The sequence below is a fragment of the Diospyros lotus genome, chromosome 12 (assembly GCF_014633365.1).
Source record: "Diospyros lotus cultivar Yz01 chromosome 12, ASM1463336v1, whole genome shotgun sequence".
In the NCBI taxonomy this organism is placed as follows: domain Eukaryota; kingdom Viridiplantae; phylum Streptophyta; class Magnoliopsida; order Ericales; family Ebenaceae; genus Diospyros; species Diospyros lotus.
In genome coordinates, this window is record NC_068349.1 from 33,166,597 (window position 1) to 33,192,253 (window position 25,657).

General features: G+C 39.3%; 1 protein-coding gene across 2 annotated transcripts in view; it reads right to left on the reverse strand.

Annotated features, from left to right (window-relative positions):
• The window catches only part of LOC127787456 (putative acyl-activating enzyme 19), a 129,824-nt gene that overhangs the window by 85,514 nt on the left and 18,653 nt on the right, over nucleotides 1–25,657 (reverse strand). For both annotated transcript variants that reach the window (XR_008020162.1, XM_052315511.1), the window contains exons 4-5: nucleotides 6,427–6,630; nucleotides 3,427–4,122 (exon numbers count right to left, since the gene is read on the reverse strand). Coding sequence is in view for 1 of the 2 variants with exons in the window: in XM_052315511.1 (XP_052171471.1) it covers nucleotides 3,427–4,122; nucleotides 6,427–6,630 (900 nt within the window). In the remaining variant the exon portion in view is untranslated. The remainder of the gene's footprint in view (nucleotides 1–3,426; nucleotides 4,123–6,426; nucleotides 6,631–25,657) is intronic.

The window sequence follows — 25,657 nt, forward strand, 5'->3', positions numbered from 1 at the left end:
ATTCTTGACATGGTATTAGAGCCCTAGGTTCATATTCCTAGAATTGGGCACTGCCTTCAGTCTTTCTTTTTTTTTGGTTGTAACCAGTATTGACATCCAATTCACTTTAGCAACACCCTAAAACCCTAGAACCATGAAAGATAGACAAATCCAGCAATACAACAGCGGCGCCTTTCAGTGGAAGCAATGGCACAACTTCGGGTGGGGAGCTGCAGAACATTTAGGCAGCATATAGACTGAATGGAAAGAACTATTTGAAGTGGTTTCAATTAATCCGCACATTTCTAAAAGGAAAAGGGAAGCCGAGTCATCTACTTGGGACCAGGCCTAAGAAAGATGATCCTACATGTACAGCCTAGGATGAAGAAGAGTCATTGGCCATGTCTTGATTGTGGAACTCCATGCTACTAGAAATCAGTGACACGATTATATTCCTAAGCACTTCCAAGGAGATTTAGGATACAGTTAAACTCACATACTCCAAAGTCCATAATACTGCTTAGATTTATGAGATCAAGACAAAAGTGACGGCTACCAAGCAAGGACCTTGGTTAATCACTGAATATGCCAACCTGTTGCAAACATTGTTGCAAGAGTTGGACCATTATCAATGCAGTCAGATGAAGTGCAGTGATGATGGAACTATAGAAAAACGGTTTGTTGAGAACGAAAGAATTTATGATTTTCTCGCTAATCTAAATCTGAAGTTTGATGCAGTTAGAGTTCAGATCCTTGAAAAGGAAGACCTGCCTTCTCTAAATGAGACGATTGCAATTGTGCGTGATGAGAAAGGACGGAGGGGAGTGATGCTTGAGACTTCTTCTACAGACAGTTTAGCTCTTGTAATTGTGAAGAATCCTAGCTTGAACAAGCAACCTAGAGAGGACAAGAAGCCATCCGATTCATCAAAAATGAACAAGGACTCCTCATGGTGCAACTATTGCAGGAAGCCTCCTCATACCATATAGAAGTGTTGGAAGCTTCATCGTAAGCCTCCTAAGAATGGACAATTCAGAGGACAGGGGCAAGTTTGTGTGGCCAGTGGCCAGTAACCTATTGAAGGAAAACTCCAAGAACAGGCAAGTCCAGTAGAGCTCAATTGGGAGGAGATTGAAAAACTAAGTCTATTGGGGTCATTGGAGAAGAAAATTGGGGCAGGTACTTGCACTCTTGCCTTTACAAGTATATCTTCTTCTTCTCATGCCTTTCATGCTTCGGATATAACCCTTCCAAATACTTAGATACTTGACTCAGGAGCCACAAATCATATGATTTGTTCCTCTCACATATTTATATCCTATACACCATGTCCTAGCACTAGAAATATAACCATGGCAGATGGATCAGTAACAACTGTGGCCGGCCAAGAAGATGTCCTCATAAACAGTCACCTCACCCTTAAAAATGTTCTCCATGTTCCTAAGCTTTTCACCAACCTCATGTCAATTCAAAAACTTACCATAGATTCCAATTATAATGTAATTTTTCATTCATCCTTTTGTGAATTTTAGGAACAGGGCACGAGGAGGAGGATTGGACGTGTTAGAGAGAGAGGCAGGCTTTACTATCTTGAAGATCTTGGTGGACAGGTTAATAAAGGGAGAGTTTCCCGTCTTATCATTCATAATTGAGTCCTCCAAGTCCAATAAAGATAAGCTTTGGCTCAATCATTTTCGTCTTGGTCATCCCTTTTTTAGGGTTCTTAAATTAATGTTTCCTTCATTGTTCAAAGGATTAGATGTTGAGGATTTCCATTGTGATGTGTGTGAACTTGCAAAACATAAGAGAGTTTCATTCCCTATAACTAATAAAAGTTCTCTTCCATTTACAATCATTCACAGTGATAAATGAGGTCCCTCAACTGTTCCTAATATTTTTGGAACTCAATGGTTTGTCTCCTTTGTTGATGATTGCACTCGCATAATTTGGTTATACCTTTTGAAAACCAAATATGAGGTGTGCACCATTTTTTCAATCTTCTACAATATGGTCAAAACTCAATTTGGTGTTGAAAAAAAAAGATTTTGCTCTGATAATGCCAAAGACTATTTCAATCAGTCTTTGTCATCCTTCTTTCACGAAAAAGGCATAATTCATGAGTTGTCTTGTGTCCATACTCCCCAACAAAATGAAGTGACTTATACTGATGCAGATTATGCAGGGTCAGTTGTGGATAAAATATCAACATCGAGGTACTGCACATTTCTAGGACATAATCTTGTGACTTGCATAAGTAAGAAACAGAGTGTTGTAGCCCGATCAAGAGGTAAAGCAGAGTTTAGATCAATGGCCCTGGGAATATGTGAATTACTATGGATCAAGATAATCTTGGAAGACCTAAAAATCAAGTGGAAAGAACCTATGAGACTCTATTGTGATAATAAGTCAGCTATCAATATTGCTCATAGTCCGGTACAGCATGTTGAAGTGGATAGACACCTCATAAAGGAAAAACTAGATAGCCGCTTGATTTGCACCCTGTTTGAGCCTTCCGAAGATCAACTTGCAGATATTCTCACAAAGGGACTTCCCAGCCCTATGTGTCAAAGATTACTGAGCAAGATTGGACTACAGGACATTCACTCACAATCTTGAGGGGGAGTATTAGAGGATACCGAGATCCATAATTCCATATTCCTTTTCTAGGAGATCCTATCTCTATCTTGACTGCATGTATATTACAGGTTGTATTCTAGGTTGTATGCGTTTCCAAATTATTGTAGACTATGATTAGGCAATTGCCTAATTTAGAGATTAGTTTATGTTCTTCTCTTCATTGACCAACTATATATAATTGGGTAATTTTACCCTAAGAGAATACAGATCGGATTACTAGTTTACTCTTGACAGTAGGCATTACTATCTTTTCGTTGTGCTAAACTATAACAATTTATAGATGCTATTCCTGAATATAATGCAAAATATTTTATCATCTAGCACTTGTAACCAAATTACATTTCTTTCAGATCTTTTATTTATAATATAAGAGCAGTGGAATGAGAATTAAACTAGTGAACCGTTAGACCAGTCCAATCAGAGATTTTGTGATAACTATGCAAATGGTCAAAAACCTCAGGTATAGTGGTCCCATTCTGCTTGCAAATGGCCAGTCTTGCCAACAATACAAAAGAAGGTTCCAAAGAAGGAAAATAACAATATAAGAACTTCAGGGAGGACAGAAAAAGAAAAATGTTAGAAGGATGCAGCTTTGTAGTATTGTAAATAGTACTGTGTCTCTCTTAGTTGTACCTTGAGTTTGTTTGTTTCATAGAGCTGTACAAATACCTAGCTGTGAACAGATAATTCAGTTGTTCATTTTCCCTCCATATCATTGGCTCTCTCTTTCTCGCTCTTTCTTTCACAAGAAACAAGAAGAAAACAATAGAGAGAAATATTCCTTGAAAAGCTTAAAAGTAAAGAGTGAACCTTCTTTATAACATGCAAGAGTTCAGTGCTCGGAGTTTCACCAATCTCATTTTGCTTGTATTTCATGGAAAACATCACACTAGCCAAGAAAGCATAATCCACTTTTCCAGTTGAAGACATGGGAAGTGATTTGGTAAAGAAGAAACTGTTAGGAATCATTGCTAAAGGAAGTTTGTCAAGCAACCAACTTCTGATGGAAGATCTCAAGATTTCATTGCATGCACTCTTCTCTCTCATTGCTAAAAATGCCACAAGTAGTGTTCCTTGGCCACTACAAGAAATCACCGCAGCATCAGCTACATCTGGGTATACCCTTAATGTACTTTCAATTTCCTCTAATGCAACACGCTGTCCGTTAACCTTTACAGTGCGGTCTTTTCTACCCTGGACAACTAAGTCACCACTTTGAAGACGCCTGGCAAAATCACCAGTTTTATAGTATCTTTGGAAAAAGCCAAAAGAAGAGTCTCGAGGCAACTTCACAAAGTCCTGGTGTACAGCAGAACTATGGCAATAGTATCCAGTGGCAAGGCAGAGTCCACCAACATATATTTCTCCTTGAATGGATGAATCTTCACCAACAAGAACCAAATCACAATTTGAAATGGGCATGCCAATGGGAATGCTGCTCAGTTCTTCACTCTCCAAAATTGATGGCAACCTCTTGCAATCAAAATACGAACAGTCACCAGAAACCTAAGGTCAAAAAAATTGATGCATTAGCCATCTGAAAATTAGGAGTAATAGCAATTATTAACAGTAATTAAATGAAGGCCCACATTTCAGCATCCAAGATAACATCACCATCATACAGAGAGATCATGAGTAGAAAGAACTGTTAAAAGTAATTAACACTAATCAAATGCATATTCAGGACTCTAAATGCAGAGTTGCTAAGTGGCCATGAAAAAGTGCCATCTCCAAACAATGATCTGCCAAAACATTTCAGCAGCTAAAATTATGCCAACAATCATACAGAGTGTTTATGAGTAGAAAGAGGTGTTAAAACTTAATTAATGCTAATCAAATGCATATTCAGGACTCTAAATGCGGAGTTGACAAGTGAAAAAATATCACATCCAAACAACGATACAGCCAATAAGCAAAAGTAGATGCAACAACATAATTGGAAGAAGAGTTTGACGTGAGAACTTTTACGAAGGAGAAAGAAAATAAACAAAAAAGAGAGAGAGAGCAAACTGAAACTTTGCTGAAAAGTGTTTCTCAATGACAAAATCAGAATAGCAGTTGAGTATAAGCGTGTGTGTGTGTGTACTCAACTAACTCTGTTAGAGACAAAACTGTACTTGACAGCTACACAAAAATAATTGGACATGCCCCAACTGACTAACAAATTTAACCATGACTGGACAAGCCCTGACTAACAAACTTAACTGATTGGATGGTAACTACTGTAGCTAGTATTTCTTTTATACAGAACAAATAACACTACTTCTCTTAACAGAGTTCAATAGATTTTATCTCCATATAATGCTAGATCAACTGGAACAGTCCATTAGACAGCTGTGGTAATAACAGTGATAAAACACCAATAGCACTACAGGTCATTATTTCGGGTTATTTTTCCTACCAATATATCCAAAAGTCAAGATTTCATAAAAACTCATTACAAGACCAAGTCATTGCAGCTCTAATCATAATTAACCATGCCAGGATGGAAACCTTGACGCTTGTTAGCCTATCTATCTTGTATGTTTTGTGGGTGATGAGGGTAGATGTCACACCCCCTCTTGTGGGTAATATGACTGGCCATGTTCACCCAGCTGAAACTTAAGGAACACAAAGCCTAACATCCATTCATCACGTCAACCATGGAAATGCAACAATGTTATTTGGCAGTACAATGGCCGATTATTACATGTCCAACAAAATAAATAGGAATGGTCCGAATGTGTCCACTGATTGTTCCCCAACCCGGGCCCATTCCTAAGCATCTAGCCGTTCACCTGAAAAATGTTAGGTAGAGCGGTGAGCTCATGCTCAGCAATAGACACTCTGCATGCGATAGACATATACAAAAAACATGGCATTTTCATATGTATACAATAAAAGTAATTTCTTCACAAAATGCAACAATTTTAAATCATGTCACATGTAGCAATAAGAGTGGCATATATCCATTTGAATGTATTACAACAAAGGAAACCATTAAACACATCAATCAATATTACAGTCATCTCAATGGGCGTTTCAATGTAGCCCATGGATCCAGTGTGTACAAGGGACCACAACACCTAGGTCCTATCCCACAAGTACCCAGTGGAGTCACCGGGGATGCACCTGGCCTTTTGCCCTACCATTTAGCACAATGTTCCCATCATATCACATGACCCAATGCTATCACCATAAAAAAAAACTTTAATTCATGAGTATTCTGCTTATAAAAGATGTATTCTTTGACTCTAGTTACACACACACACACGAAAGGTATTTCAGTCATGAGATGATAATAGAGCAGGTAATTCATCCTATTCATGTCATAATCAAACTTATTGTGAGAGCCTTCAAGTTATTCGTTTTATGTTGTGTTGCCATATCATATGCAATTATGGTTTTATCCAGTCGTTCATCAATTGACACTATCCATCAATAAGGTCTACGGTAGGCCTGCTGATCCTGCCATTACCACAATATGCCGCACGCATGCCTTGGTGTCAGCACCACTCATAGACCCCCACTTCAAGTCATGACACTAGTAGTAACTACCAGTGGCTCAAACTTGCAGCCAAATTGTTTATTCTGATTTGTGCGCACATGTGTGTACAATCATAAAAAGTAAATAAATAAATAACAAAAGTCCCTCTCCAGTTGCTAATCTGGGATAGTTAACAGAATAACAAGCAGAAATACTCATATCAAAGAGCAACCAAATGGTATACACAGGACTATCAAAACCAGTAGCTATTAGTTTCATGACATAAACAATGCATGACTTTGGCATAAGTGATTGCACAGTTAAAAGTAAGAAAGGGATGATACCTCAGTGGATCCATATAAATTCAACATGGTAGTTTTTGGTAATAGTTTGTAAAGCAATTTCCATAAGGAAAGAGGGAAGATTTCACCACTCAGCACCAGCATCTTCAAGGAACTCTGAACTCTAATATTATAAGGGCTTTGTAAAGCCGGAAGAATGGTCCTCATCATAGATGGAACAGCAATAAGTCTACTGATAGAGTAAGCCTGCAAAAGGAATTAGAAAACAATCACAAAAACACTGCCATTCATTATATTAACCAGGAAAAGAAAAACAAAACAAATTCTGTAATAGAATAATGTATTTCGTATCACCATCGAATGGTCTATACAGCCTCTATATACATGAACTTAGACTACTAAGGTAGCGTTTGTTAAAATGTGCAAGATAAAGTTGTATCGAGATGAGGTTGGAATGTTTTATGGACCAAGATATGGAATGGTCAAGATAAGGTTGAGAAACATTTCAAGATTTTTATCAGACTGTTTGTTAAATTTTTTGGAATATATCGGGAGGTAGATGAGTCATTATTTTTTATCTGTAAGGTCCTAGATAAATTTATCTAGGGGGAAAGATAAATTTATCTGAGCAATTTCAGATAAGAAGTTACGTGAATTCTTTTCAGTGGATTGCCAAATAAATTTAACAAATACAATGGAAAACACGTTTATCTGAAATACTTTGCATATCCCACTTTTTCCAACACATCTCTTGGTTAACAAACACTTCCTAAAAGAGGAAATAATATATCCTCCATATATTCTACATATCTCATACATATATTATGTATGTCTCAAAGATATATAGTTACTATATTATAGAGATACTATATGCAAATCATATCTCAAAACTCCCACCCCCCCCCCCCCAAGCCCCAAGTTAGAGCATAGATGTTGAGTATACCTGGCTAGGTGCATATATAGCTCACACAAGTACCTCTGAGAGACTTAGCGAACAAATCAGCAAACTGATCATGAGAACTCACAAATGTACTTGAAAATACCAAGGTACACGTACCTGTTCCTGTTTGTTTTTCCAATGACCCCAGTAGATTTTCCAACTTTGTTATTTCCTCCTTGTTAAACTCAACTGGTGGTTGTGGTTCTTGGGAACTCTCTTCAATAGTTTGGTGTGCATCTGCCATGTATGCCTACCCCTGTCCCCTTATTTGTCCACTTTTGCATGATAGTCCTTTGCTTATTGTCTGAGGCTTTCCATAAAGCTTCCAACATTTATCTACAATGTGTCGGGGTTTCTTACAATAAGTACACCACAAGGAGTCTTTATTGCTTGATCTAGATCCATCCAATGACTTTCTTTCTTCATGCAATTAACGTTCCAAACCAGGATTCTTCTTGGTACTAGTCACTAGGGCCGATCCATTAACTGCAAGAGTCTCAAGCATAACTCCTCTCCTTCCCTCCTCAAGACAGACAATGGCAATTGTCCCTGGCAATTGTTTCATTTAGAGATGGGTCATCTTCTTTTCTCAGCATTTGAACTCTAACTGCATCAAATTCAATATTTAGTCCAGCAAGAAAATCATAGATTATGCCATTTTCAACAAACCTCTTAAGTAGGGTTGCATCCTCACTACACTTCATCTGAATACACTAATAACGATCCATCTCTTGCCACAATGTTTGCAAAGGATTGGCATATTCAATGATCAATCGATTCCCCTGCTTTGTGGCTGATACCTTAGTCTTAATCTCATAGATCTGGGTAACATCTATAACCTTAGAATAGGTTTACTTGACAGCATCCCATATTTCTTTGCCTATATTTAAAAACATTAATGTATCACTTATCTCTGGCAGCATAACATTCCACAACCAAGACATAACAATCGAGTCTTTTGCATCCCAGGTATCAAATGTAGTGTGGAAAAAACTGCACACTCCATTCATTTACTTGATAACCATATATACAGATTAGCTTCCTAAGTATGGAAGTGAATCTCTCCTAATTGAGAGATATTTCCTAATTGAACACTCTTTTATTTATAGAAATATAGACCTAATTTACAGCCTTTAACTTTATAGAATATTACTGTCAATCTTCTTGATGTATCCTTCCTTGATTTATGGAAAATCTTCCTTCCTTGATTTATAGCAAATCGTCTTGATTTTTCTTCCTTGATTCACAACACTCCCTTTCAACTGATGAATAGACATTGTCCATTCCCAGCTAGGCTATAATCTTGTGGAAAACAGGACTAAGGAGTCTCTTGGTTAGAACATTAGCTAGCTCGGATTCACTTGGTACATAGGGAGTACAAATAAGCCTGTTGTCTAGTTTCTCTCTAATAAAATGTCAATCAACCTCAATGTGTTTTGTTCGGTCATACTATACAGGATTGTGTGCAATGCAGATAGCAGATTTATTGTCATAATAGAGTTTCATAGGGCTGTCCCACTTGAGTCTCAAGTCTTTAATAATAATTTTCAACCATAGCAACTAACATATACCCTATGCCACTGCCCAAAATTCTAATTCTGCACTCGACCTAGCCATAACAGTTTGTTTTTTACTCCTCCAAGTAACTAGATTTCCTCCTTAGAAAGTGCAATACCCTGTGGTAGACCTCTTATCAACCATTGAACTTGCATAATCTGCATCAATATAGGCCTCTAGGATAAGTTTAGCCCTCTTTTTGAACAAAATTCCCTTTCCTAGGGTGCCTTTGAGGTAGTGTAGAATTCTATAGACTACTTGCAGGTGAGGCTCCTTGGGTTTGTGCATAAACCGACTTACTATGCTCACTACATAAGCTATGTCTGGCCTTGTGTAACATAGATAAATCAGCCTACCAACTAATCTTTGATAGGCTTCTTTGTCGGTATCCTTGTCTCCCTTTGCTTCTCCCAATTTGTGATTAGGATCAATTGGGATGCTGGTTGGTTTGCAAGCCATTTTCCCTGTGTCCCTCAAAAGGTCAAGAACATACCTGTGTTGAGATATGAATATCCCATGCCTAGATCGTGCCACTTCTATACCTAGGAAATACTATAAGGTCAAGAACATACTTGGGTAAGAAAGAGGTGTTAGCATGGGCGACGTGGAATCGCGAGCTATTAAAGGGAAATCGGACTAACAGACGCTGGCAAGAGCAGGACCCAAGGCGTGACCAAGACAAGGCAGAATAGATGTACACGAAGCAAGAGCGATTTGGGGATTGACAGACGAGAGTAAAAGTGGAACTGGTTAGGAAGACAGTAGTGATAAGACAGAGACCCAAAGCGATCGCAAGTAAGCAATTTTGAAGTAACAATTCCGACCCAAGCCATGGCAACAAGTACACATTTGAAGCAACTTAGTCTCATATGAAGGCTCTGGAGTCTGGTATGGCGGCCATGAAGGACCAAAGTCGAGATGATATGGCAACCCTGAGGGATAGCGTACATGAATTGGAGAAGAGCCAAGAACGGGCAGACTACCATGGACAAAGGATTGGCAGCATGTTTAACATGTTGCCTGCCTTGCCGCAATTTCATTTACCGAAGGATTTCCCTCCAAGATCGAGGCTAGAATCGATCTTTAATAGGGACGGAATTCTGCCAAGACCAAATGGGCCGAAGACGGCGAAGGATAGGTTTGCATGGGAGCGAGAAACTCAAGGAAGGGGTCCTGCTTCTTTGGGCGTTAGCCATACCCCCACACCTGAATTGGAAATTCCAATCTTTGAGGGGGTGAAGCCAAGATGGTGGGTCCACCGTTGTGAGCGGGTTTTCGAATTGTATCGGGTCGGAAAGGAGTAGAAGGTGAAGATGGCAACGAGATATCTCAATGACACTGCGGACGCCTGGTACCAAAGTTGGAAGCAAGCGGAGGGTGGAGTAGTGTCTTGGTTGGAATTCTCAGAAGAGTTGTGTGGTTGATTCAGTGAGAAGAGCATGGCAGATGTGGTGGAAGAATTTAATAAATTGAGGCAAGATGGGTCAGTGGAAGATTACCTAAGGAGATTCTAAGAATTGAGAGCGTTGATAGGAATGGCCCATTCGAGCTTGATTGAGCCTTATTTCGTGTCAAGTTTCATTAGCGGATTGAAGACGAGTTGCGATTGCTGGTAAACATGCCAGGGCCATCATCAGTTAAACAAGTGGCAGAGAAGGCCTGATTGCAAGAATTGACATGGGAAGCTGTATTCAAGAAGAACAAATAGTGGACACAGCCTTGGTCGTAGCCTAGTAAAGGTCTAAACACACAATCTAAGGGTAATCTCAAGGCTGTAACAAGGGCAGCAGGTTAAGGAGGGGCCAAGAATGCCACGGGTCCAGGGGCAAACAAAAATCAAACTATGGAGCAAAGGTGACAATTGGGCATATGCTTCAAGTGTGGTGAGAAGTACAGTCTAGGGCATCAATGTCAAAGGGTAATGCTGAAAATGGAGGGTTCTAATGAAGACGATGAAGAAGAAGAGGAACGGTTAGTAGAAGAAGATGTTTCCCATGAGGAAATAGGTGAGCCAAGGTGATCATCAGAGAAGAATTACAACAGTATTTGTGAAATCGAGAGCAGTGGAATCACTCATTATTGCCAATTTACAATCCAAGTAGCATGGAAACGAAAAACGATACATTTCCGAAACGAAACGAAAATACTGAAACGGCATTTTTATAAAAAGGTAGGAAACGGAAACGCAGGGTAAATTGTAAATTTTAAAAATATAAGGATTTTTTTGTGTAGAAGAAATCAATCTAATTCTTCATCTATAAAACTGATACAAGGGCTTTCTTATAGACATACACTCTTGGACCCTAAAGACTCCTACTTCAATACTACTCGCTAATATCTCTCCTAATTTGTAGGAGGAGATCATATTACAAAAAAACAATAAAACAGAAAATAAGAAACTGATAATACATATGGATAAATACTAAGAGAAGATAGAGATAAAAGCCTCCATTTGATAGGACTCTCAGGAATCTGCTATCGCCAACACTCCCCCTCAAGCTGGGGAATGTATATCACTGATCCCTAGCTTGGATACTAGGTCTTCAAACTGTGCGATAGGCAATCCTTTTGTTAGAATATCAGCCACTTGACACCTTGATGGCACATATGAGATATTGAGGAGACCTGAATCAAGCTTTTCTTTGAGGAAATGACGATCAACCTCAATATGTTTTGTCCGGTCATGTTGGACCGGATTATGAGCTATACTAATCGTTGATTGGTTATCACATAGCAACTCAATGGGTCTCTATACTGGAATTTTTAGATCTTCTAATATCATTTGCAACCATAGAAGTTCGCATACTCCTAGAGCCATAGCTCGAAACTCAACTTCTGCACTTGATCTTGCTACAAATCCTTGCTTCTTGCTTCTCCAAGATACCAGATTACCCCCTAGGAACACACAATACCCAATTGTGGATCTCCTATCTACTAGAGACCCCCCATAGTCAGCATCCACATATCCTTGAATCTTTAAAACATCCCCTGGGGTAAATAAGATTCCCTTACCTGGTGTAGCTTTAAGATAATTCAAAATCCTCCTCACTGCTTGCATATGTTCCGAGGAGGGATTATGCATAAATTAACTTACAAGGCTCACTGCAAATGCTATATCAGGTCTAGTATGTCAGAGATAAATCAGCCTACCCACCAGACGTTGAAACCTCCCTTTATCTATCACCTCATCTTTGGTGTTTGCTTGCAACTTTAGGTTTGGATCTGTAGAAATATTTTATTTGTAGAGAATATGCTAAGAATATTCTTCTTTCTTTTTGCTATTATTATTTCCTTTCATATTGTACTCTTCCTCTATAAATACAAAGAGGAATCCATGTATCTGTGTGATAGAAAATAGAGAAAATAATTTTTTCTCCATCTCCATTTGTTAATATGGTATCAGAGCAAAGATCCTAGGTCCTAGGACTTGTTCTATCTGCCGGCCTTCATCGCTGGCTAACCTGCCCTCATTTAATGAAAGGTCTCTCTGGGTTCCTCTGTCAGACCCAATCACCGCTCTGCCCACCAGAAGTTCAGCGAACAGGAGGACTTCCTTGCCACCAGAAGTTTAGCGAACAGGGCCGACGATAGCGGTCATCGGCCGTCGTGGTTCACCCAGCAGCCATCGCTCCAGTCGCGCCACCGCCGACCGCCTTTTCATCAGATCTGTCGACCACCATCGCCGTCGTCCATCATCGGTCGCCGCCGCCTTCCATCGCTGCGTCACCTCCTCAGATCTGGTTGACAAATGTCTGGTCTTCCGCCCACCGTCGCTGCATCACCCTAAGGTCGACGCTGCCCTTGGGTTCTGTTTGGCCAGCTGACGACGTCCGTGCGAGTTGTATTGTCGTAGCTAATCGATTGCATCTCTTCTGTCGGTAGAAGATCTTTAGCCTGCCATTGTTGGCTGTTCAGCCAACCCAGATCTGGTTTAACCCGTTGGGCCGCTCCAGACCTGTCACAGACTGCTAGCCCGTTCCAGATCTATTTTCTTGCCCAAATTTGACCTAAATTTAGTATTTTTGGTCTGTCTTCAATTAGGTTTCTCATTTAAATCATTTGATATTGTTCAGGGTTATTTAATGGGTAGGTTGAAGTGCAATATTCCTTTGCTAGACCCTTCACTCAATCAGCCACAAACAAGACCCTTCAGAAAAGAGCAGCTTAATCAAATTATGAAACTGCTACAATCCGATTCATTACCTGGCACACTTAATTGTTCTTTAGCCCATTCAAGTATAACTCCTTTAGCCTTGTCAAGTTTCTTAAAATCTACTCTATGGATCATTGATTCAGGGGCATCTGATCACATGACCAGCTTGTCCAATCTATTCGATTCATATAATCCTTGTTCAGGTAGTGAAAAAGTAAGGATAGCAGATGATAGTTTTTCTTCAATTGCTGGCAAAGGCCTCATTAAAATCTCTGAAAGTATTGATCTTTAATCAGTACTTCACATTCCTAAACTTACTTGTAATCTTTTATTTGTCAGTAAACTTTCCAAAGATTCTAACTTCCGCATTACATTCTTTGATTCTTATTGCCTATTTTAGGACCAGAACTCGGGGAAGACAATTGGCAGTGCTAGAGAGATAAACGGACTTTACTACTTCAATGAGGATTTCTTCGGTAATAAAAAAGCTCAAGGATTGAGTGGTAAGAGTTCAATTTCTGTTTCTGATCTAATAATGCAATGGCATCTTAGGTTAGGCCATCCTAGCTTTCCTTATTTAAGACACTTATTTCCAAAATTGTTTAAATGAGTGGATTGCTCTATGTATCAATGTGAAAGTTGTCATTTGTCTAAAGATCATCGTGTTAAATTTGTTCCCAAACCTTACCGTCCTTCAAAACCATTTTATTTGATTCACAGCGATGTTTGGGAACCCTCAAAAGTTACCACTCTATCTTGTAAAAGATGGTTTATAACTTTTATTGATGATCATACTAGACTATGTTAGGTTTACTTGCTTAATAAGAAATCCAAACATAGCAAGTGTTTTCAAAGATTTCTTTTACATGATCGAAACCCAATTTCAAACAAAAATTAGTATTCTTCGATCTGATAATGGAACAGAATACTTCAATGCATGTTTAGGGGTTTTTTTACAAGAGAAAGGTATTTTACATCAATCAACATGTCGTGAAACTCCCCAGCATAATGGCATAACTAAACGAAAAAATAGACATTTACTTGAGGTAACTAGGGCTATTATGTTTTCTATGAATGTCCCAAAATACCTCTGGGGAGATGCTGTTTTAACTGCTTGCTATCTAATCAATAGGATGCCCACTCGAGTCTTAAACTTTGAGACACCTTTAAATTCAATGAAAAAGATTTTTCCTATGTGCCAGTTGTATTCTGAGCTACCTTTAAAGATTTTTGGATGCACTTGTTTTGTTCACATTCCACAAATTTTTCAATCCAAATTAGATCCAATGGCTGAAAAATCTGTTTTTGTTGGTTATGCTCCCAGGAAAAAGGGTACAAATGCTTTAATCATTTGACAAAAAAAAACTCACATAAGCATGGATGTGTTTTTCATAGAAAATCAACCTTATTTTACCAAAAATTATCTTCAGGGGGAGAATATTGTAGAAGAAGATAATTTTTTGCAAATTTCTAAACCTTTAGAAGAAGATAATTTTTTGAAAATTCCTTAATCTCTTCCAAATATGTTTGATATGATGGACACCCCTCTCCACTCTGATAAATGATCCAAGGAAATTAGTGCTCAAAACAATAATGAACATGATGCGTCTTGTTCACAGGTGCCAAGCATCATAATGGAATCAGAATCAGGGAGAGAATTACTACAAACGGATCAAAACAATCCGAAACCTGAGCTTCAGTTTTATATCAGAAGAAAACCTCAGGGAAATGCTATTGATCCGAATATCCTTCTAGTAACTAAGCAGTTGACATCTTCGGATGATGGTCCTTCTTCCACTCAAGGTAATTCTAAACTTACTCCTTCAAATTCTTCCTCAGTTGATTTGTCTAATCTTGATGTCCCTATTGCCACTAGAAAAGAAGTAAGATCCTGTACTAAACATCCTATCACCAAATACCTGTAATACCAAAAATTGTCCAATAGCCACAAGGCATTTCTTTCAAATATTTCTAACTTGCATGTACCAAGAAAAATTTAGGATGCCCTAGGTGATCCGGATCGAAAGTTAGCAGTAAATGAGGAGATGAATGCTCTTAAAAAAAATGACACTTGGGAAATTGTGGAGCTACCGAAAGGCAAGACAACTGTAGGTTGCAAATGGATCTTCACTGTAAAATGTAAGGCAAACGGGAGGATAGAGAGGTATAAGATTAGTCTTGTTGCCAAGGGGTTCACCCAGACATACAGCATCGACTATCAAGAGACATTTGCTCCAGTGGCAAAGATAAACTCTATTCGAATCCTCCTCTCACTTGCAGTAAATTTTGATTGGACTCTTCACTAACTCGATGTAAAGAATGCTTTCCTAAATGACAATTTGGAGGAAGAAGTGTTTATGGACCTCCCACCTGAATTTGAGAAGAGCCTCGGTACCAACAAGGTATGCAGTTTAAAAAAATCCTTGTATGGTCTGAAACGGTCCCCAAGAGCATGGTTTGAAAGGTTTGAAAAGGTAATGAAAAGCTATGGTTATACTCAGAGCCAAGCAGACCACACAATGTTTTTCAGACACTCTAATGACGGTAAGAGAGTTATTCTAATTGTCTATGTGGATGACATAATAATGACTGGTGATGACAGGGGAGAGATTGACGAGCTTAAGAGGAAACTAGCTCATGAGTTCGAGATCGAGGATTTGGGCCCTCTAAAGTACTTCCTTAGGATGGAGTTTGCAAGATCTAAGGAAGGAATCTTTGTCAACCAATATAAGTATGTCTTGGATCTACTCAATGAAACAGGAATGCTCGGGTGTAAGATAGTTGAAACTCCCATCGAACCTAATTTGAAGCTACAACTTGTCGAAGCCAAAGATGTGGTAGAAAGGGAGAAATATCAAAAGCTTGTGGGCAGACTCATCTATCTATCTCACACTCGACCTGATATAGCATTGCAGTAAGTGTAGTAAGTCAATTTATGCACCTGGTTCACAACATTTTAAAGCTGTCTACAGAATTCTAAGGTACCTAGAGGGAACTCCTAGAAAAGGTTTGCTCTTCAAAAAATGTGGACTCACATAGAGGCTTATACAGACACAGATTGGGCAAGCAATATTACTGATAGGAGATCTACATCGGGCTACTGCACCTTTGTGGGAGGTAATCTTGTCACTTGGAGGAACAAAAAACAAAACGTGGTGGCCAAAAGTAGTGCTGAAGCTGATTTTCGTTCAGTTGCCCATGGGATTTGTGAGATCATGTGGATAAAGAGACTACTAAAGGACTAAAGGGTCTCAGCTTCCGTACCGGTTAAAGTTTACGGTGATAATAAAGTTGCAATTTCCATCGCTCACAACCCAGTGCTCCATGACAAGACTAAGCATGTAGAGGTGGATAAACACTTTATTAAGGAGGAAATTGATAATGGGATAATTTGTATGCCCTACATTCCAACAATTGATCAAATTGCCGATATTCTTACAAAAGGGTTACACAAAAATCAGTTGAAAAATTAGTGAGCAAGCTAGCCATGGAAGATATCTTCAAGCCAGCTTAAGGGGGAGTGTAGAAATATTTTATTTGTAGAGAATATGGGAAAATATTCTTCTTTCTTTTTGCTATTATTATTTCTTTTCATATTGTACTCTTCCTCTATAAATACAAAGAGGAATCCATGTATCTGTGTGATAGAAAATAGAGAAAATCATTTTTTCTCCATCTCCATTTGTTAATAGGATCCACTAGTATGCTAGATCCTTTTCCTCCTAGAAGCCCTGTTTCTATAAGTAAGTCCATAATATACTTTCTTTGTGACAAGAATATGCCATCTTTTGAGTATGCAACCTCAATGCCCAAGAAATATTTCAGCACCCCAAGTTCTTTAATTTCAAATTCTTTAGCCAAGTTCTGTTTTAAGATTACCTGTTTAGTAGTATCATTACCAGTAACCACAATATCATCCACATATACAAGTAAAGCTGTCATCAGATCACCATGATGCTTGATAAAGAGAGTATGATCCCCCCTGCTTTGATGATATCCCATAGATAACATAGCTTTAGAAAACCGACCGAACCAAGCATGTGGAGATTGCTTGAGCCCATAGAGGGCCTTTTTAAGTCTACATACTCTTCCTCCCCTTCCTGGTGAAAACCAGGAGGTAGTTCCATAAATATCTCCTCCACTAAATCCCCATGCAAGAATGCATTTTTCACATCAAATTGCTGGAGTTGCCACCCATGTATTACTGCCAATGAAATAAGAACCCGAACAGAAGTCATCTTTGCGACCGGGGCAAAGATTTCAAGGTAATCAATGCCATAGGAATGGGTGTAACCCTTGGCAACCAACCTTGCCTTGTACCAGTCAAGAGTACCATCAGCTTTGAATTTCACATTAAATATCCACCGGTAGCCAACCAGCTTAACACCTTTGGGTTTGGCCACGAGATCCCAAGTATGATTTTTGTTAAGTGCCCACATCTCCTCTAGCATAACTTCTTTCCACTTAGGGTTCTTTAGAGCTTCTTCTACTGATGTTGGGATAACAATAGCATCCAATGAAGAGAGAAATCCCCCGTGGCTAGATGATAGGCGATGATAGGATAAATAGTTGGACATGGGATGTTGAGTACAGGATCTAATTCCCTTCTGGAGAGCAATAGGGAGATCAAGGTCAGTAGGTTCGAGGCATGGACTGCACTCTGCTAGAGCATCATCTTCACTTGATGTAGGTTCCAGGGCTGGACAAGAGACTGGTGATTGGATAGGCTGCTGAGTAGAGATGTGTTGTCTTCTTTTGTAAACAAATGGAGAACCCTTGTACCGAATTGGAGATGGCTGGGAAATGACACGGGATGGTTGATGGGCACTGCTAGACATTGGGAATAGAGGCTGGTTCATGATGGAAGGGCAGTGAAGGTCCAAAGGGCTGGTTTCTGCCAAGGGAACAGAAGTTTCAAAGGCTGGATTTTTGCTGAAATTAGGCCACCCCTGACTGCTGGCTTGAAGAGGGGCAAAGTATGACTCATTTGCATGGAATGTAACATCCTTAGACACATAGAACTTTCTTAGGGTAGGACAGTAGCATTTGTAGCCCTTTTGAGTAGGAGAATAACCTAGGAAGACACACCTATGAGCCCTTGGATCAAACTTGTCCCGGTGGTTTTTTGGAATGTGAACAAAACACACACACCCGAAGACTCTAAGTGGCAGTTGAGAATGCAAAGAAAAATCAGGATAGAAGGAGGCTAATTTCTGGAGAGGACTTTGATGGTTTAGGACCCTAGATGGCACTCTATTTATCACATAAGTTGTTGTTAGTACAGCCTCCTCCCAAAACTATTTTGGAACTTGATGATGGTGAAGAAGAGTGCGGGTGACATTGAGAAGGTGTCTCATCCTTCTCTCGGCCACTCCATTTTGTTGGGGGGTGTCCACACAAGATGATTCATGAATAATGCCTTCTTTTTGGAAAAATAGATGCAAGGAATTGTTAAAATAATTCTTTGCATTATCAGTCCGGAATTGTTGAATAGATGTGCTAAATTGAGTAAGAATCATTTTGCAAAAATGTTGTAAAGTGGACCCAATGGCAGATTTGTCTTTTAAAAGGTACACCCAACACATTCTAGTGCAATCATCAATGAAAGTGATGAACCACCTAGCTCCCGAACAGTTTGAAATTTTAGATGGTCCCCAAACATCCAAATGGACTAAGAAGAATGGTTTAGAAGATAATTTATTACTGATAGGGTAAGTCACTCGATGGTGCTTCGCTATGACACGCACATCACATTGAAAATCACTAGGCTTTAGGTTTCTAAACAACTAGGGAACACATGTTCTTTAATAAAATGAAAGGAGGATGGCCTAATCTAAGATGGTGGAGCCAAATTGAGGAGAAATCAGTGGAGGTTTCAGTGGAATATGCCATCCCAAGCCTTCCTCTTTTTGTGTTAGGATTCTCCCCTTGCAAAATGTACAACCCATTATACTCTTTAGCCACACCAATTATCTTCCCCATGTCCTTGGCCTAAAACTTGCACAAATGAGAAAAAAAAACAGCATAGCAGTTTAGATCTTTGGTTAATTAATGAATAGAAATCAGATTGGTAGTCAAATTTTGTATGACTGAGGGTTAAAGAAGGGCTGATGTGAATGGTACATGTTCCGGTAATAGGGACTGATACACCATTTGCAATGGTGATTTGTTTGGCAGTGGTAAGGGGCTCATAGGTCTCAAAAAAATTGGGATTAGGTGTCATGTGATCCGTGACTCCTGAATCAAGGATCCACATGTTATCTCTATCAATTTTCAAAGTTGAAAAAGAACAATTGGTTAGAGATATACCTTGCTGATCAGTGGAGCATGAAGCTCCATCTTGGAAGGTTCTTAGGAAAGCTTTTAGTTTGCTGAGTTCTTCAACATTTAACAGCTTTAGATCAGCCTCTGTTGGCTCTTCTTTTTCACCCTTTTCTTCTGGATCCTTGCTTGAGAGATAACTTTGAGATCTCATTCTTGAATCCTCCAATCTTCTTCAACACAGCCTCATTTCCATGCAATTTAAAACAAGTTTCCCTCGTATGTCAAGGCTTCTTGCAATGAGTACACCATTGTCCTTCTCGACTTGTATTCCTTGTTTGGGTGACTAATCTCCCAAACCTCATTCCATCTCCCTCTTTGTTTTTGATAAAGAGGGCTGATCCTTCAGGACTATAATCAGTAAGCATTGCACTTCTTCTATTCTCCTCACTTCGAACAATGGCAAAAACCTCATTTAAGGTAGGAAGTTTGTCCTTACCTAGGACTTGTACCCGAACTTGATCAAACTCTTGATTCAAGCCTGCTAGGAACTCTACAATTCAATCTCTCTCCACAATTTGATGAAGGGCAGCAGCATCTGTTTTGCACACCATTTTAATTGCTTGATACTGATCGAATTCCAACCATAAGCCCCTCATTTGGTTGTAGTATTCGGTCACTGTTAGCGGCCCTTGTTTAGTGAAGTTGATCTTTGTTTTTACCTCAAAGATCACGGATGCATCTCTAACCTTGGAGAAGGTTTGTTGGACGGTTTCCCAAACTTCACGAGCAGTATTAAGGAACATGAAGTTCTTATTGATCTCTGGCTACATCAAACTCCACAACCATGACATGATGCGGGAATCTTCTACATCTCATGTATTGAAGCTAGGATTGTTAGCTGCTAGAGGGTTTGCTGATAGGTGGCTGCCTTTTCCTCGCCCTTTAAGAAGTGTTTTGACCAACTGAGACCATTGGAGGAAGTTCCTACCATCTAACCGATAGAATGGATGAATGCCTAGTAACTCTCCAGCAATAAGGGGCTAATCCAATGGAAGGATGTCTCCGGTGGTGACTGTTGGAGTCGGATTTGTTGTTGAAGTGTCTGACATGATGGACGAGGGAAATAGACAGTTGAACACAAAAATACGAACACGAAGGAACACGAACACGACTGGAAGGCACGAACAAAAAGGATTTCGACACCAGGGATGGGCTTAAAAGACGTCAAAGGATAAATCTGGAGGAGCTGGAAGCGAACGACTGGTGGACGCGCCAGCACGTGGGGTCGGAGCGAGCTTGAACAGCAACGCGTGGGGTTCCGGTTGCGGTGATTTTTCTGGGGTTGGCCGGTCTAGAGATGGCGAACCTAATGGTGGTGGTGGTGGTGCAAGATGATGGCCAAACAGAGGGGTTCCGACTTGAATAATGCAATGAAGGCACTTTGGAAGAATGAAGTGGTTGTGCAATGAAGGCACTAAGGTTTACTGTATCAGCCTATTAACGAGGCTCTGATACCATGTAGAAGAAATCAATCTAATTCTTCATCTATAAAACTGATACAAGGGCTTTCTTATAGACATACACTCTTAGACCCTAAAGACTCCTACTATAATATTACTCCCTAATATCTCTCACAATTTGTAGGAGGAGAACAGATTACAAAAAAAACAATAAAACAGAAAATAAGAAACTGATAATACATATGGATAAATACTAAGAGAAGATAGAGATAAAAGCGTCTCTTTGATAGGACTCTCAGGAATCTGCTATCGCTAACATTTTGTAAATATAATTTTTAATATAAAAAATTATACAAAATAGTTCAAATAAAATAAATTATATAATTTCCTTATATGCTTGAGGTTAATAACACTTCAAAAGGATTCAAGTGTAATAGATTAAACAGATTAAAATTAAAATACTAAATTGTAACCAAACAAAGAACAACATAGATACAAATCCAAACACAAACACATACAAATCCTTAAACTAAACAAAGAACAAAGAACAACATAAATACAATACAAATTCAAATCCAAACAGTAATGAACACAAAGAAAAGGCATACAAATCCAAATCCAAATCGAAACAGTAATGAACACACACAACACATACAAACCCAAATTCAAACACTAACACTAATGAACACACACACACGCAGACTTGAGCCGAGTGACGGACGAACCTGGAATCGGACGCGACGACGGACCGGCAAGGAACGACGATCTGGAATCGGAAGTGACGGATGGACCGACAGTCGGAGGCAATGCTAGTACCAAGAGCAGCAACTTGAGCCGAGTGTGCGTGAGTGACAATGGAGGAGAAACAACCAAAAAGAAGAAGAAAGGGAAAATGGGCGAAGGTCCGATCGGCCTTCAGGAAGCATGCAACGTGGGCAAGCGGTTGGCTTTCCGCCTCCGGAATGCGAGGCGGTTGTCGTCGAATACGCGTTTCAGGCTGAAATGCGTTTCCAGTAAGTTTTAGTAAATTGCAAAATGGCCCCCATACATTTTACAATTTACAGAAACGCCCCAAAATTCGTTTCAGGCCGTTCTTGTCGTCTTCGAAATGGGAAACGGTTCTGAAACGCCGAAACGGCGTCCCGAACACGTTTTCGTGCTACCTAGTTTACAGTCACACACATTGATTTATCCCAAAACAGAAAACACAATAAGAACAAAATTAAAATAAGAAAAGAAACATGCAAACCACACAAGTACACAAAGATGTATCCTAGTTCAGATCATCAATGATGATCCTACATCTAGCCTCCTGTCCCAAGAGCTAATCCACTAGAATCTTGAAAAAATCAATACAAGAAACCCTCTCACGAGTACAACACAATCGAGATTACAAAGCACTATCTGTCTAGACTTTTCTCTCAATTTTCATAACACTCAACATGTAAAATGAATGATACCAGGCGATTGCCTCATGCCTCTTATTTATAGGCATTTAGGGTGGACAATACAAGGTTGAAAATAAGACTTACACAATGTCTAAATTGCCCTCATATAACCATTATCGTTAGACTCAATCTAACTAACTAACACTACCGCTTGAAACTAACTTGACTTCACTGACTTCTTCTCGTTCTTTTAGGCTATACTCGATGCAAACTATAATAGTATTCTATACAGACTGAAGTGTTTGAAGGAAAGGCTAAAGCAGTAGAGGAACAGCCAAAGGCAAACATTGCTACACTTCGACTACTCAAAGGGGAAAAGCAAAACAATAACAAGAAGAGAAGAAGGCGGCAAGTATTGAAGGTAAGGATCGGTTGAACCATCACCGTCATTGTCAATTCTTGGGGACAGGAATTGTTTGAAGGGATGGGGATTGTCACGACCCTAGAGGTAGTACTATAATTGGGGAACTAACCTTGTAAACCGTTGGGGGTCTAACTAAATAGGGCGGGTGGTTAGTAGGCGAGAATCTGTGTAACAATTAGTTGTTGGGCTGTTGAGTAGTTAGAAAGGTATTGGCGGAAAAAGATTTAAAAGAAGATAAAGGACTAGCCAAAGCAAGTCCTAAAAAATAGGAAAGGACCTAGCTACATTATCTCCTAATTTTTAGGAGAAGATTTCAGAGAAAAATTCTCTAACTTAATCTGTTGTATTTTGTATTTCTAATTCCTAGTTTTTAGGTGATAGATGATAGAATTCTCTTGTATTTAAAGACATATTGTATTCATAGAAGGATATATTCCGTTTGTAAAGTTTTCTACCGTTATAGAAAACTTAGAAATCCTACTCCTTCAAGGATTTCTTCATGGTATCAGAGCCATTTCTCTAAATCTCTTCTAAGCCTTCGTTTGCTCAACCTTCATTGTTGTTCTAGCTCTTCCGGTTTATTTTTAAGTTGCAATTGCACTGCTGCTTCAACCATTCTGTTCAGTTCCTGCCTTGATTGCAATAGTCCTCTTCATGTCTTCCTCCAACCATGTCTGAAACATCTAAGAAAGGCACGTCCTCTGTAGAAGGGCCCAACATGGGTGATACTACGATAAGAAGTTTGGTCACTGGGGACGTACTAGGGCTGCACCAATCTTATTGGTTGGATGGGCGCAACTACCTACAGTGGGCTCAATTGGTGAAAACCTTCCTGAAGGGTAAAGGGAAGCTACATCACCTAACCGATCCAGGTCCTAAAGGCTCCGATCCAGGCTTTACATCATGGGATATTGAGGATTCCATGATCATGACATGGCTGTGGAATGCTATGCAGCCTGAGGTTAGTAGAAATTACATATTTTTGTCTAATGCTAAGGATGTATGGAAGACTGTTAGGCGTACATATTCAAAAGTTCAGGATGCTTAGGTTATCTTTGAGATTAAGATGAAATTGAATAGCACTAAACAAGGATCACTAACGGTTACTGAGTATTACAACAAGATGAATGGTTTATGGCCGGAACTTGATCATTATCAAGACATTAGGATGGTTTGTGGAAAAGATACAGAATCTCTATGCTCGATTCTCGAAAGGAATAGAGTTGTGGAATACTTGCCAGGACTTAACCCTAAATATGACCAAGTAAGGATTCAGATACTCGAAAGGGAAAGGCTACCATCTCTTAATGAGGTTTTTGTAGTTGTCCGCAATGAAGAAAATAGGAGAGTTGCAATGCTGGGGGAGATCCACTCTGAAGGATCTGCAATGCTAACCAATAGAGGAGAGAGGATGCAGTCCAAACCGCAACTAGGAAGAGCTGATGAAGAAAGGCCACGGTTTAAACAAGGAGGAAAAACTGATGGACAGTCTCTGCCACAGTGGAAGGAGAATTTATGGTGCACTTATTGTAAAAAACCAAGGCATACCCGTGAAACTTGTTTTAAGTTAAATGGGAAGGAAGCAGTCCTTCAAAAGATAAGGGGATTTCGAAATATGCCTGCTCAAAATCAAGCCTATCTTTCAAACAAACAAGAAGAGAGAGTCGAAAAGACTAACACAACGAATGGAATGGAACTAAATCAACTAAATGCTGATGAAATCAGCAAGCTTAAGCAGTTTTTACAAACAATCCAGGATGGATCGTGTTCCACTGCTCAATCAGGTATTAAACTAGGTGATTGTTTCAATTTATATTCTTTAACAACCCCTAAAATCATTAGGGATGATACATGGATTCTAGACTCAGGTGCAACAGACCATATGTCCCATAATATTACTATCTTTGATTCCTACAAATCCCACCCGACTCCAAAACAAATTGTTATTGCCAATGGCACATCCATTCCCATCAAAGGACAAGGTAAAGTCACTCTTAACCCTAATTTTTCTGTCAACCAAGTCCTTCATGTTCTAAATTTGTCAACCAACCTGCTTTCTATCCATCAACTTACTAAGGATCTAAATTGCCATGTTATTTTCTCTCCTCATTCTTGTGAATCTTGGCAATGGGGAAAATGATTGGTGCAGCTAAGAAGAAGAATGGACTGTATGTTCTAAACCAAAGGACCTTATTACCCACCCTAGCTTGCACATCTCAATCTCAACCATTACATGCTGAAATCTGGTTTCACCATTATCGACTGGGTCATCCACCATTTTCTTTGTTAAAAACAATGTTTCCTCAATTATTTCAGTAAGTAAATCTTAGTACTTTGCATTGTGATGTGTGTGAAATTTCCAAACACCATCGAGTTTCATATCCTATTAGTAGTACAAGGTCTTCACACCCTTTTGCTTTAGTTCATTCCGATGTTTGGGGGCCATGTATCATCCCTAATTGTTTGGGAGGTAGGTGGTTCATCTCTTTTATAGATGATTGCACTCAAATGACTTGGATCTTTCTTTTAAAAGATAAAGTTGCAGTTAGCATGACCTTGCCTCAATTTTATTCAATAATCTTAACTCAATTTGGATCCTCTATTCAAAGGTTTACGACTGATAATGCAAAGGATTATTTTAATCATCACTTGCATCATTTATTGAAAAAGGAGTTGTTCATGAATCTTCCTGCATCAACATTCCACGACAAAATGGAGTGGTTAAAAGGAAGATGAAACATCTCTTAAATGTCACTGAACTCTCCTTCATCATTGCAATGTCCCTAAAACTTTTTGGGGAGAAGCAATCCTCACAACAACTTATCTCATTAATCGAGTGCCCTCCAAACTTCTTGGCTATAACAGTCCTTTCCAATGTCTCATCTCTCACTTTCCTCATCTTAGCTTGCATACACCTTTTCCTCTTAGGGTCTTTGGATGTGTTGCCTTTGTCCACATACCTCAACAGCCTCGAGACAAGCTGGATCCTAGGGCTCTTCGTTGCATTTTCCTTGGCTACTTCCCTACTCAAAAAGGCTACAAATGTTATCATCCTCCTACCAGGAAATTCTTTATTTCTAAATATGT